This window comes from Dipteris shenzhenensis, chromosome 8, assembly GCF_047967505.1.
Source record: "Dipteris shenzhenensis isolate YYH24624 ecotype China chromosome 8, Dip_SZ_1.0, whole genome shotgun sequence".
NCBI classification, from domain to species: domain Eukaryota; kingdom Viridiplantae; phylum Streptophyta; class Polypodiopsida; order Gleicheniales; family Dipteridaceae; genus Dipteris; species Dipteris shenzhenensis.
In genome coordinates this window covers 43,869,398-43,882,752 of record NC_141603.1, presented here as the reverse complement: position 1 = coordinate 43,882,752, position 13,355 = coordinate 43,869,398, and the positions used below count along the sequence as shown (strand labels likewise).

Genomic DNA, 13,355 nt, shown 5'->3' with positions numbered 1-13,355 from the left:
ATATATTACAGAGATAGATCCTTTAAGGGAAATGTCGACTGATTCTTCCGAGGTCATGCTACCTCGGCTAGAGCGTAACATCCCTCCACCTCTGCAGCAAGCATCTCCCAAGCATCCAACCTATCGGGCAACTTTGAGACCATCTCTGATGAACTATGACCATATCTGCATCTTTTTAACAGGAAAAGTGTATATGGTGTTTTTCCTTCACTTGACAAGAAGGATCCTTTCTTGCATGAAGAGAAATGGTATGATAATTTATAATTTACCAGTATGAGAGAGAGAGAGAGAGAGAGAGAGAGATCTCACCCTAAACACTACCAGAATTATTCAATGACAGGTAGAAGTCCATTTTAACAAGGATATGAAGCTGAAAAAGGAAGTGACCTTTGAGAAAATCCCAGACCTCCACCTTTTGTTGACTGAATTCCTTAATCGACAAATAGAGCAGAAGATTATAATTCCTGTTAGTATAAGAGCAGTACATTCTAAATTCACATTAGTTCCTGCACATGGCATCCACTTTGGGTCCCAAGTATGTGGCACAATATCATCTGCTCACACCCTCAATATTTTGAATGTTGGAGAATTTCCCTTTTTTTATCGGCTTTGCGCTTTAATACAGTCACAGGACGTAGAGAGTGTGGATTACAGACAAGCAACCAAAGAAAAAAAGGATCTGGAAAAAGCATCAGAAAAGATAGAGAAAATCCTAGGAGGGAAATCCAAAAAAAATACTGAAAGGAGGCCATCTTCTGTAAAAACAATACCAGAGACTCTCGATCTGAAGTGCTTTACTCTCAGTCCAGTATCAGGGACACTCAATCCTGGGGGAAAACAAGACATTTCAATTTACTTCAAGGCTGAAGGTCCAGGAATTATTTCAGAAAGCATTAAGATCCTGATATCTGACCATGATCCTTTACAATATCCACAAGATATTGTGTATAATGTTGCTGGAGAAGCATGCACACCAGGCATTGCCACAAGTCCAGAAATTATATTTGAGGAGCATCATGTAGTAGACAGTGTCGATCTTCTGGGGCCTATACCTCCAAATGGGACATATTCCAAAAAGGATCATCTTTTCTCCTTTGGGCCAGTGGTATTAGAATTTCCCACTTCAACAAGCATAGATAAAAAATCTTCCAAGAAAGAGGGAAACGTTGTGCAGTCTAGATTGAGAATTGACAACCCTTTTAGAGTTCCTTGTTCTCTTCAGTTCTCCATAGCTGGTGATCCACAAAATCAAACGCAAGCACAACCTCTCTGCATGGTTGTCTCTCCAACAATGGCTGACATTCCTCCACTGCAGCATAGATATATTACCTGCTCTTTCAGTCCAATATCAATGCAAAGATATTGTGCCTTCTTTGAGATTGTACTCTTAATTAGAGGACAATCTCCAGTGTCCCTCTTTAAGTGTGAGTTAATAGGTGAAGGAACCCTGCCCCATCTACATATAGAGAGTCCATCACGACGCTCCCCCTCTAATGTTCCATGGCTTATGTTCCCTCGGATTCTAGTAGGCCGATCACAGACACTCGGAATTCTTCTTCACAATAAGGGATTAGTTGCTGTCACAGCCAAAATTGAGACACAAAGTAATGACAAGAACTGGATTGCAATGGCTTCCGCCTGTGGAGAATTGCAGACTCCACTTCAATTTGGGACAGAATTTACAATCTTGAGTGGGGACAAAAAAAGCATTGCAGTGACTTTCTTACCCACAGAAGTGAGATTGTACAAACAGGACATTCAGCTAATCCTCGATGAGAATCCATTTGATAGACCAAGCATCCAGATCACCGGAGAAGGCTATAATGAAGAAATTATTTTTATGGGACTGCCTAGAAACTTGGACAATGAATTATATTTTGCCAATTGTCCAATTGGCTCCCAAAGATCCATTGAATTCTGTTTGAAAAACAACACAACCGACAAACATTGGCGGTTTGAATGGCCAGATATTCCTTGTGTTAAGTTTTCACCAGCTGTGGGATATCTTCTGGGAGGTAAATCAAAGACAATACTTGCTACGTTCCATTCAGACAGGGCCATTCAGTATATTGATCAGGAAATCAAGATACAAGTATGCAACATAATTCCTAAAGGAGACAGAGAGCTTCTGGAATTGGATGGTGGATCTTCTAAACCATTAACAACTCAGGGTAGTCAAGATCGACAGTGTGTAGCATCTATGGCAAATGAAGTGGAAGGTGAAGCAAAATCACAGCCCCTGAGTTCTGAAGAGAAAAGGGATCAGGGAAATAATACAAGGGAGAATTCTTTCAGATTGGAAGAATCTAAATCAAATGTAAAATCAAAGCTGAATAGCATAGATGGGAAATCCAAACTTGGTGATTCAGATTTACCAGGCAGAGGATCAGCTTCAGGTTTTGAAGTTGAACCCCCTTATGATGTCGTGAAAGGGAGCAGCAAGGTAATTTTTGCTAAGCTGCATGCTGTAGCTGATAGTGTAAGATATGAATGTAACATCCAAGCAATAAATTTCAAGTTAACCATGATGTTTCAGAAACGGGCCTTTACTTTTCAGCTGAGGAATCTAAGTCATGCCAATATGGCATTTACCTGGATGGTGCAGAAGCCAGATGGAAGTCTTGATAACACAAGCATGTATATTGTAAGCCCTCAGAGTGGAACACTTGAAAGTAAGGGTTCCATAGAGATCATGCTTAGATTCCTCCCAATAGAGGTGGAAGATTGCACTCGTATCTTAGTTTGTGATATTCCCTACCTTGACACAACCTGCCCACCTCTAAGAGTCCAGTTAAGTGGTCAGGTAGCACGCCCTTGGTGTCATTTCGAATTGCCCAGGAGTGACTATGCAGTAAAACATAACCCTTATCAGGTAGGTCCACAGGGGAGTGATGGGTCTCAAGATCCTGACATAAATGTGATTGAATTTTATTCTCTGGGGTCAAACATCAACAATATCAAGTACTTTCTTGCAGCTAATCCTACTAGCATATCCTATAAATTTGTTTGGGATCGAAAACAAATATACGAGAAAAGCACAGAATCCATACATGATGCAATGCAAAACCTGGCACCAGACCCCTTCAAATGCCTGACAAAGTCAGGAGAAATCAACAGTGGAGGAACATATGAAATGGCATTTGAGTACACTCCTACTAAACTTGAACTTCAAGAGACCGTTTGGATTTTCAGAATACCAGACCAAGGGATTGAGGTCCCATTTCTTTTAGTTGGCAAGGTGAAGAAGCCTGAATTGAAATTTGATAAGTCAGTTATCAACCTTGGACAGGTGCTTGTTGGAACCCGTGTGAAGCACACAGTGCATTTTGAAAATGCAGAGCCTGTAGATTTTGCTTTTAATTTTTGTAGGCTAAGCTACAGCAGTTCCCAACCTGATCAGACATTTACAAAGCCCGTGATTGATATTCAACCAATATCTGCAGTTGTTAAGCCAAACTCAATGCTACCCATAGATATCATCTATGCTCCAACAACTGAAGGATGTATAAATGTGAATGCTGTATGCAATGTGAAGAAGGCTTGTCCACTGTTGTTACACATCAAAGGAGAAGCATACCAATTCCATGAGAAAATCTACATGGAAGCAGGTGAGGACGGTACTCCTGTAGAGCTCTCCACAAAGGATACAAACTGTATCAATATTGGGCAGGTGCTTGTGAACGAAAAAGTATTTAGAAAGTTCATTCTTACCAATTGTGGAAGCTTTCCATTTCGATTTCTATGGGACTGGGGGAACAAAAGTGCAGTTCAAATTGAGCCCTTTGCAGGAAGCATAGGCAGGGATGAGCAGCTCACATGTGACATCTCAGTCCTGATGGCAAACAAACAGAACGAGGTCAAGATTCCTCTTACATGCGAGATTATGAATGGAAACAAATACAAATTGAAGATTTTTGGTACATGCTATCGTCCAAAACTGAAGTTCAGTTTCCACAAATATGACTTTGGACCTTGCTTTATTCATCACACGGAGATGTCACCTCCCACAGCAGATCTTTTCATCACCAATGAGGGCTCTACGAACATCACATGTGAGTCACTTTATAAGAGCACAAATTTTCTAGAAGTTGAGCAAGTGAATACTGTGATCGAACCAGGTCAAGTACAGAAGGTAAAGCTGACATTCAAGCCAGATAGCATAGCAATATACAAAGAAATAGTGAGATTCCAGAGTAATGGGTTGGATACTGTGACTGTCTTAGTAACAGGAGAAGGAACCCCCGTGTTGGTGGAGCTTGCTGACCTCCAACAGAAACAGCTCACCTTTGGTACCCTAAGGGTAGGACAATGCACCAAGCATCAGGTAGAGATAACAAACAAAAGCAAAATACCTGTTTATATCTCATTTCAACCATGCAGGGAACACCTGCAACAGTATGGAGTCCTGTGTTTTCCTTTAGAAGGAATTTCTTTGGCACCAAAGAGTATTGGAAGAATAGACATACAGTTTAACCCACAGACAAGGATTGCAGCCTTTACAGAGTCAATTATTCTAGGGGTAGCAGGAACAACGTTGAAGCTCCTGACTGTTTCTGGTGTTTGTTTTGCAACTGATGTGAGGCTCAGCAGTAACATTGTCCCATTTGATCCTGTAACCTTAGGATCTCATGCGACAAGAAAGATACAAATCGAGAATTGTGGTGATCTGGGAACGACCTTTTCTTGGGATACTAGATCATGTGCCTCTGAATTCAGTCTTTTCCCCAAGGATGGTTTCTTGCCACCTCATCAAGTTGCTACAATGGATGTCACCTTTCATCCAACTGTTGTAAACACAGAGGTCCGAATTGAGAACGTCCCATGTCTTGTTACAGGTGGGAGTACATTGTTTCTGACGTTAACAGCTTGCTGCAGAGAATGTGAAGCCACAGGAGAGGCTTTAAGATTCACAGTTCCTGTCAGATTGTCACAGGTAAAGACCATCCAGCTTAAGAATGAAACCGACACAGATTGGATAATCTGTCCAAGGATTGTAAATAAATTCTGGAAAGGGCCAATATCTGTGGCTGTGCCTGCAGGTTCTATGGTTGGCTATGACATCACTTATCAACCTCTATCAATGTGCACCTCAGAAGGACTGCATAATGGATCAATTCTATTCCCCCTCCCGAATGGATCTGCAATATTGTACACACTAGTTGGAAGTGCAGACCCACCTCTTCCAGATGGTGAATTCCAGTTTGAGGTAAAGGCAAGAAATGATCTCACAATCACTCTTCCAGTACAGAACTGGCTCAAGACAAAACAAAGTTTTGTGACATCTGTCAAACGCCAGGAGGGAGACATGGAAGAAACTTCAACTTACACAGGACCAAAAAAGTTTGATGTCCCAGGCCTGTCGAAAAAGGATTGCTTGTTTTGTTTCCGATCATTCACAGAGGGGTTGACAAAGGCCTCAGTTGAGTTCAAAAATGAAAGCTCAGGGGAATATTTATTTTTCAATCTTACTATCAAGGTAGGCAAAGCAGGTGTGGTTCAGTGCCTGAGCTTCAGCAGTTGCGTGAGGCAAAAAGTTGCACAGACCCTTCACCTCAGTAATCCTCTGGACCAAAAAGTGACATTTTCTGCAGATTGCCCAAACTCTGAGGTACAGGTGCCCTCCAATTTTGAAATTCAACCTAAATCAACAGTTCCAGTACAGGTTTCATTCAGGCCTCTTTTTGAGCAATGCACTACAAGCTACCTGTCTCTTACAAGTGTTCTGCTTGGTGAGTACCTGTATGAGCTCCAGTTGAAGAGTATCTCGAGTGCAATGGGTCCTCCATTATCCTTTGCTGTCTCGCTTGGCAATCAACAGATGCAAACGTTTAACTTCACACACTTCCTCCCAGCCAAAACCACATATACCTGTGATATCTCCCCAGGTGGATTGGATTCAGCTTTCACATTGGATAGTAACACCATATTTGCACAGCCATCTGGACCCAACGGGATCGACTTGCAAGCATTAGTGCTTTTTGAGCCATCTCAAGTGGCTGACAATATTGAAGCTGTTTTGACTGTGAAATCTACTGAAGGTGGACAGTATAGTTGCCGTTTGGTAGGCACTTGCAATGCTCCTTCTCCCCAGGGTCCATTCCTCATCAAAGGCACCGGGCAAATAACATTCAAAAATATATTTTCAAAACCCATCCAATTCTCATACTCCGTGGACAACCCTTCCTTTGCAGTTGGGAAAGGTGAGAAAATTGGTCCAAAAAAGGTAGCTAAAATAGTTGTGACCTACAAAAACATGCAAGGAATAACTTCTACTGGAAGGCTTCTTGTGAGTTGCACGGAGATGAGTGACAATTGGGTTCTTTACTTGCAAGGTGCATAAACTTCTAGCTGTGAACGCAAACACGGTTTTAAATCTCACTGATCAGTGTTGTGCAAAAATAAGGATGCCATTTCTTCTCGAAAAAAATATGAAGTTCACAGAGCCAGAATGTTTCTATTGTAAAACCTTCATGATTTCTTTTCCCAATGATATGCACACCTCTTTGCAAGTGCTCAACGACCCTAATGATGCAGGAGAAAACAGGAGAAATTACTTGCATCTCATCTGAAGGACAAAATAACCCAAGAAAGAACACTCAAGACTTCAATTCTCTTTAGCTTTTCCTTTCTGGGGAAAGTGTGTGTGTGTGTGTGTGCACGTGCATGCATGTGCATGGGTGTGTGTGTGTGTGTGTGTTTGTGAGCTCCCCTTTCAGGGGAAGCTACTGTGTAATATAAAGCAACAAAATCTTCACCAAAAAAGTGTGTGTCTATCTTTGTGTGTGTGTATGTACACACACACACACACACATACATATAAAGCAACAAAATCTTTGTGATCTCTCTCTCTCTCTCTCTTTATCTATCTATCTATCTATCTATCTATCTATTTATCTATCTATAGAGAGAGAGAGATTAACATCTGCTGAAGACCTTCAGGGTCTATGAGACTAAAAAGGTGCCCATGTGACATCAAAATCTGGCAAGGAGTGTCAGGAAAAAGTTGCTCCCAAAAGACAAGAAAATACATATGTCAATTAAGATGAGGTGACACCATATATAAATCAATGCTCTGTTCTTTTCTGTATCACTCAGTGTACAATTAGGTTGCAGCTCCTCTAGGCTGGGGTTCCTATCTAGCTTGTCTGTGTTTCTACTGGCAGCCCTTTATATGCTATGGGACCTTGGATGTCTGGCAATAATATATTTTATGTTGCCAGTGTTTTGTTTCCTCAATAATGGCCCTGAGTATGACTACGTGGTCTAGTGTCAAGTAGTAGTCATCATGCCACTCTCAACCTAGTCCTCTCTACATATTTCCTCATGAAAGTCTCCACTGTCATGCCACAGAGTATGGCCATCACATGGGCTAATCGTGAGGATGCATGGGGGTCTTCACGAAACTTGTGGCAACACTGCATCAATTGCCCTATTGAAAGCTCTGCCCTGATGGGACATAATGTATAGGCTTTCTGTTTTCTGGCTTATCTGTCTACATCTTCTGAAGTACCCAGTTTTGATAAAAGACAAACCTCAAGGCGCTTGAAGCAAAATCAAGAGTTGGTTAGGCACCTCACAACGTGGTGGCCATCTGTTGTATCTAAGAGGGTGTTTCCTTTAAGATGTACACCTTGTCTCGAGTCTTCTTTCCCATGTTGTCTTCTCTTACCTACTTTGTAGGTAGCCTGGCCCCTAGTCTAGTGCAGTTTTGGTGATGCTCAACTGCAGAAGGGTTATCCCCCCTCCCCTGGATCTTACTTTACTCCACCTGTAGGATCTAGATTCCATTTTCGGTAGATGGCCCTTGTGTGGCAGACTTTAGTTGGGCATGGTTCTTATCTTGTCAATCTCTTCCTCTCCCTCCAGCTACAAGTCTTAACTGTGAATCATTTGGAGCCCTATCATCTTGTTTGCATGACAAGCTTCCAATATTGAATTGTGTGCTGCCTCATTGAGCTTACGCTATTGCTTATGCAAGCTTATATCGATTCCTCTGGTGATGAACAATTCCATTGTGGGGAACTGCTACATTTCATGCTGCTATCATTTGTGTCGTTAGACTCACGTTGCTGCTGCTCTAAAAGTTCTTAATGCACTTTGCTAAGGGAACAGAAAAGGGAGGCTGGCTGGTCGTTTATAACTGCAAGGCCTTGCTGCCCTCCCAAGCATTGAAATGGAGGAGTGGAGGGAATTTTGAGAATAATGTGTATTGCAGGCGTCTATTTATTGTCTTCCCCATAAGGTGTTGTAGTTGTTGCTTGTACATCTACGGCACCTCCGATGAGAGACTTTTGCATTCATGACAAGGCAGGTATTGATCTTTGTTGCTTCTGTTGATGGCCCAAAAAGCAGTTCGCTGCTGCTCTCTCTGTGCTATAGGCCAGTTCTCTCTCTTGCCCGAATGGTGATGTTGTAGCCTTACAAAGCCTTTTGGTACAGTGGGCTGTCTATCATCCATGCATTCTGTGTCTGCCCGGCCTGTGGCTTTTTGGGGTTATGCTGCACACGTATCACAGGACGATAGATGAAGTGATTTTTGGCAGCCTGGGTATTCCAAGTTGAAACCATTAATTTTGAACTTGCATGTATGCTATGCGTTAAGGTGCACTAATACATTGAGAGGTCTCTGTGCAATGAGAACAGTGTACTACTTACTATTGGTGCCGGTAGCTGCTTCTAGTCCGAACATGGACGTCTCTTCCAAAGCACTCTAAGTCACGCGAGAGAGTTGGTTGATGGAGCACTGGTGAGGGTGGTAATGCAAGTGTTGAAAACAATGGTGAGTAACTAAGTCGCATTTTGGATTCTGCCCTTCTGGTTTCAGGTCTTCGACAGGCTCAGCAGTTTGGAGTTTGTCTCTACTTTATGGGCAGGGTTCTTTCTGCCGCTCAACTTCTTCGTTGGGCTGAAGCTGCAATGGGTCCGAATTGTATTTCATCCTTTGTCTTTCTAGGCAAAGGATTTTATTATGCCCACGTTTCTTCGACTGATGTGGTGGAGCGGCTAGTCAGTCGTGCTGGTGATCCTGGGGCTGGTTTCTTCGCTTATGTGATGCCCTGGGATCCACTTTTCGATCCTTCTACTACCCTTCTGACTCACTGTCCGGTTTGGATTACTCTCAAAGCGCTGCCTATGCCTCTTCTTCAGCATCTTCCAACTCTTGCAGCTCTTTTGGGAAGGCCTCTTCATGTTCCGGATCTTGATTTGGGATTTGCCCATCCGATGCGCATCAGGATGCATTTTGCATCTTTTCCCACTGCATGTTATCGGTGCCGACAGGTTGGTCATTTTGCACGTGATTGCCCTTCTACATCCAGGCCCATTCCTCTTGCTCCTTCAGTTGTCAAGGTTACTCTCCCTTCTCCTCTGGTTTCTGCTATGGCTTCTTTAGAGAAGCCTTCTATTGTTCCGAAGCACTACTGGAGGAAGGTAGATCAATCACATGCAAATCTTCCTCTTGCTGAAGAAGTTCAGGATTGCACCCCTGTTGAGCACCATCAGTCTCCTTCTACTCAGGATATGGATGTACCCCCCTTGCAGAGGGGATTTTACAGGATGATATGCATTCTCTCTCTCAAGATGCTACCCCTGCTCTTACTCAGGTTGATCCTCAAAATGAAGCTCAAATGCTAAGTCCTGCTTTATCAGATGCAGCTTTTTCGTCAGAAGATACAGATGTTGATTTAGCCTCTCTATCTTTGATGCCTGTGCCAGAGTTTTCTTCTGTCCGGGATGCAGAAGTACCTTTTCTACTGGAATCTTTTCATCCCATGTTACAACAGTTTTTTGACCCTGTGATTCAGAAATTTCCAGTACCAGCCTATATCAAGAAGAATCACAAGGGCCAAAAACAGCTTGTTTTTATTGATGGTGTGGTTTCATCACTGTATCAGCTTTTACAGAGCAACAATTTGAAGCTGGAGGATGCTGTGTTTGATCCTCCTCTAGCTTGATATGTAACTTTTTACTTGGCTGCCTCATGACTTTTGCTCTGAGGTTTTACTTGTAAATTTTTTCCTTGTACTTATTGGTGGGTTTTTACCTCTTTTGAGGTTTCCCACACAGAAATATAAGATTTCACTAAAAAAAAAAGTGTGTGTGTGTGTGTGTGTGAATGCATCGCTCAGCCAAGTGGTGGAGGAAAAGATTACAGCAACTTTGGGCCTATAAAGTACCGCTTCGACAATAGGTTTTCTTTTGACGAGTTCTTTTGGGAGTGTTTCCATCTGGACAGCTATTAGCTTATCGACACATTGCTCTTGCACTTTGCCATAGATGTTCTACTTCTTTGGAGACTGTGCCTCACTTGTTTTGGCATTGTCCGTGCTCTTGTGAGTTTTTTTATCTGCTTCGACAGCGCCTGCGAGCAAGATTCCCATCTGTTCCGTTTGGGAAGTTCTTTTGGCTATTTGGGTTTCATCCATCCAGACCGGATTTTCATGTTTTCTTCGTTTGGGTTCGCTACTGGCTCTATGGATTTTATGGACATATAGGAATTGTAAAGTCTTTGGTGATCCTACTTTCTCTCTGTTTGGCTTTTTTAGGCCTTCTCTGCAGCTATCTTTCTTTGATTGCTTGCAAACCCGCTGCATAGATCATGAGGTCTTTTTGGCATATATTGAAATTTTCAGTTGATGTAATTGTAGCACCTTATTTTGAGGTTGCTACTCATATAATATAATCAAAATCAAAGATTTCACCCCAAAAAAAAAATGTGTGTGTGTGTGTGTGAGGACAGTGCTGTAAATGTGTGTGTGTGTGTGTGATGTAAATGAATGTTTTATAATATAATTTTCTTGGTTTCACAAAAAAAAAAGTGTGTGTGAGGATTGGTGTGTGAGTGTGAGTGTGAGAGAGAGAGAGAGAGAGAGAGAGAGAGAGAGAGAGAGAGAGAGAGGAGACAGCCTTCCAGAACAGCTCTAGAGCCTCCCGCAACCAGCCCGTGAGCCTCAGCTCCCTGTTGCGCTGCATCAGAGCCCAAAAACCGGTGTTTTGGAGCAGTTATTACCTGCCGTACAGCCTGCCAGAGTCCCGTACAGGTGTACGGCCTGTACGGACAGTTCCACCTGCTGCAGTTTTGCTGCTCCCAGTTCATCTCCGGTTCCTGGATCGTTTCCACACAGGGATTTGCTTGCGGACTACATCTACGCACTACATCTACGCACTGATTTTGCAGGCTTTTGCTCCCGTTTCTCTCCTCTTGAGTCTTTGGGTCTAGTGCACCTTTCCCATCGCCAAAATCTTCCCTTTTCCTCTGAAATATAGTTCATCTGGGAATTTTTACTGGTTTTTTCTCTCTTTTTCGTCTACAAAACTGTTTTTATCTTCTCTCGACCTCTACATCCCTCTTTCCCTTCTTTCTCCTTACAAATATACTCTTTTCTTCTTCTATGTGGGCTTCCTGTGGGCTATTTTTGGGACTGGTTTTTTTTCTTCCACTATCACTTTACACGTACATCCTTTCAAGGTTCCACTTTTTACAAAGCTATGGCTGAACATTCCTATGAAAAAACTTTTCAAAAGGAGTGTTCGGTTCACTGCAAGAAGCAAAAGCAGGCTGAGGGTCAGCATGACCCGGTACATGATACTCTTGAGGCCCAACTGGTCTATGATGTCATGCATGAAGGATTTGCAGACACAAGGAAAGAGTGGAAAGACTCGGCTCCATCGGTTGGCCTCATGGTTGAAGTAGATGAAATTGTGGATCCAGTCAGAGAATATGCTAAAAATGCAGTCATTTTATTTTTTCCAGGCCGGATGCCACCTGCTGCAGAGATAGGCAACTGGTTGACTCGCACACTGACTGGCTCGTTTGTTCACAAAGTACACTATGCAACCAGGGGTTTTTTTGAGGTTATTATGGTGGATGAGATACATAGACAAATGCTTTTGGAACATTCGCCCCTCTTTTTTGGGCAGCAAATGGTGCATGTATTGCCATGGTCTCCCACAAGGGATTTTCAGGCTTTAATCTGACACAGATGTCCGGTCTGGGTTGAAGTTGTAGACTTCCCACAATGCGGCTTCACTCTTGCCTAAAATTGCAGCATCTTTAGGCAAAGTGGTCTGCCCACCACGGCCTAATGGCAACTCAAATCGATTTTGCATTCTCTGGGATACTGATAATCCCACACCAGACTCTTATTTAGTCACGGTGAACAATGTAGACATGGGAAGTGCTTTTTATAAACTCAAATGGGGATTATTTGCAGGGGCTTGTTTTGACTGCAAAAAATTTGGACACATGGCTTCACAGTGTCCAATGAATCAGCATAAAATGCCTCCTACTACTTTGCCGGTTCAAATGCCTACTAAAGATGCTCCTACCTCCTTTGCAAATAAAAACAAAGGTAGTAGACAGTTTTCTGGAATTTAGGATAAAGGCAAAGCTCCAGTGGTTTCAAATGGGAATGTTTCTTCACATTCACCTCCTGCTTTTCAACCCTCGACAAAAGAAGAGAAACCTCCAACTCATGGATGGCAAAGTCCAAGAAAAGTTATTTCTGCTCGAAGACTTCCACCCCCTCGCACTTGGAATGGTGTGTCTTCTAGTGGAAACACCCCAGAGGTCAATACAGGAATTGGGATCACATGGGCTGCAGTGACATCTAGAAGAACACTCTTCCCTGAAGAAGTAGTTGCTGCTTTGCTGTCTACTCCTCAGGTGGATATTTCTTCTCAGGGGAGAGGCCTTGACCCTGAGATAGAAATGCAGGGCTGACATCATGAAGTTTGCTGTTGTACATAGTTGTTATATTACTATAAATATCTGTAAATATGACTGCTCATATCAAATGTTTTACACTCAATGTCCAGGGGATGTGTGACAGTAGGAAATGGAAATCTGTGTGGCTGTATATCAATAGATTTCAGCCTGACATAGTGGCATTACAAGAACACAACCAACATGTCTATGCAGGAAAGACAGGATACTACTGTGGCTATGATATTTTCTATGCTGGGGAGCACTCTTTCTCAGGGGTAGTCCTTTTGATCAAACATGAGCTTCAACCAGTTATTGCTTTAAATGACCACAAAGGCAGATGGCTTATTCTTCAATGCATCATTCAAGGAGAGGTGTTTGAATTTGCTTCTATTTATGCACCTCAATCCTCTAGAGAAAGAACTGCAATTTGGGATGCCATGCAACAATATCCATGGAGATATCATGCCTTTATATGTGGGGATTTCAATAATGCTCCACAATAGGGTGACAATACCTCCAGACATACTCATATGTTAACCCCTAAAAGGCATGCATGGTCTCAATTACTAATGCATCTTCATTTGGTTGACCTTTGGAAGGAATTGCAGCCTTTGTCACCTGGATACACCTTCCAACATAATGCCCTTTC

The 13,355-nt window shown here is 42.5% G+C and overlaps 1 protein-coding gene across 1 annotated transcript in view; it reads left to right on the top strand.

The window, feature by feature from the left end:
* LOC147899557 (uncharacterized) overlaps positions 1–6,340 on the top strand; it is a 406,773-nt gene extending 400,433 nt beyond the window's left edge. Inside the window, exons 25-26 of the mRNA XM_087377749.1 lie at positions 341–2,243; positions 2,370–6,340. Coding sequence (XP_087233875.1) covers positions 341–2,243; positions 2,370–6,340 — 5,874 coding nt within the window. The remainder of the gene's footprint in view (positions 1–340; positions 2,244–2,369) is intronic.
* Positions 6,341–13,355: the final 7,015 nt, after the last annotated feature.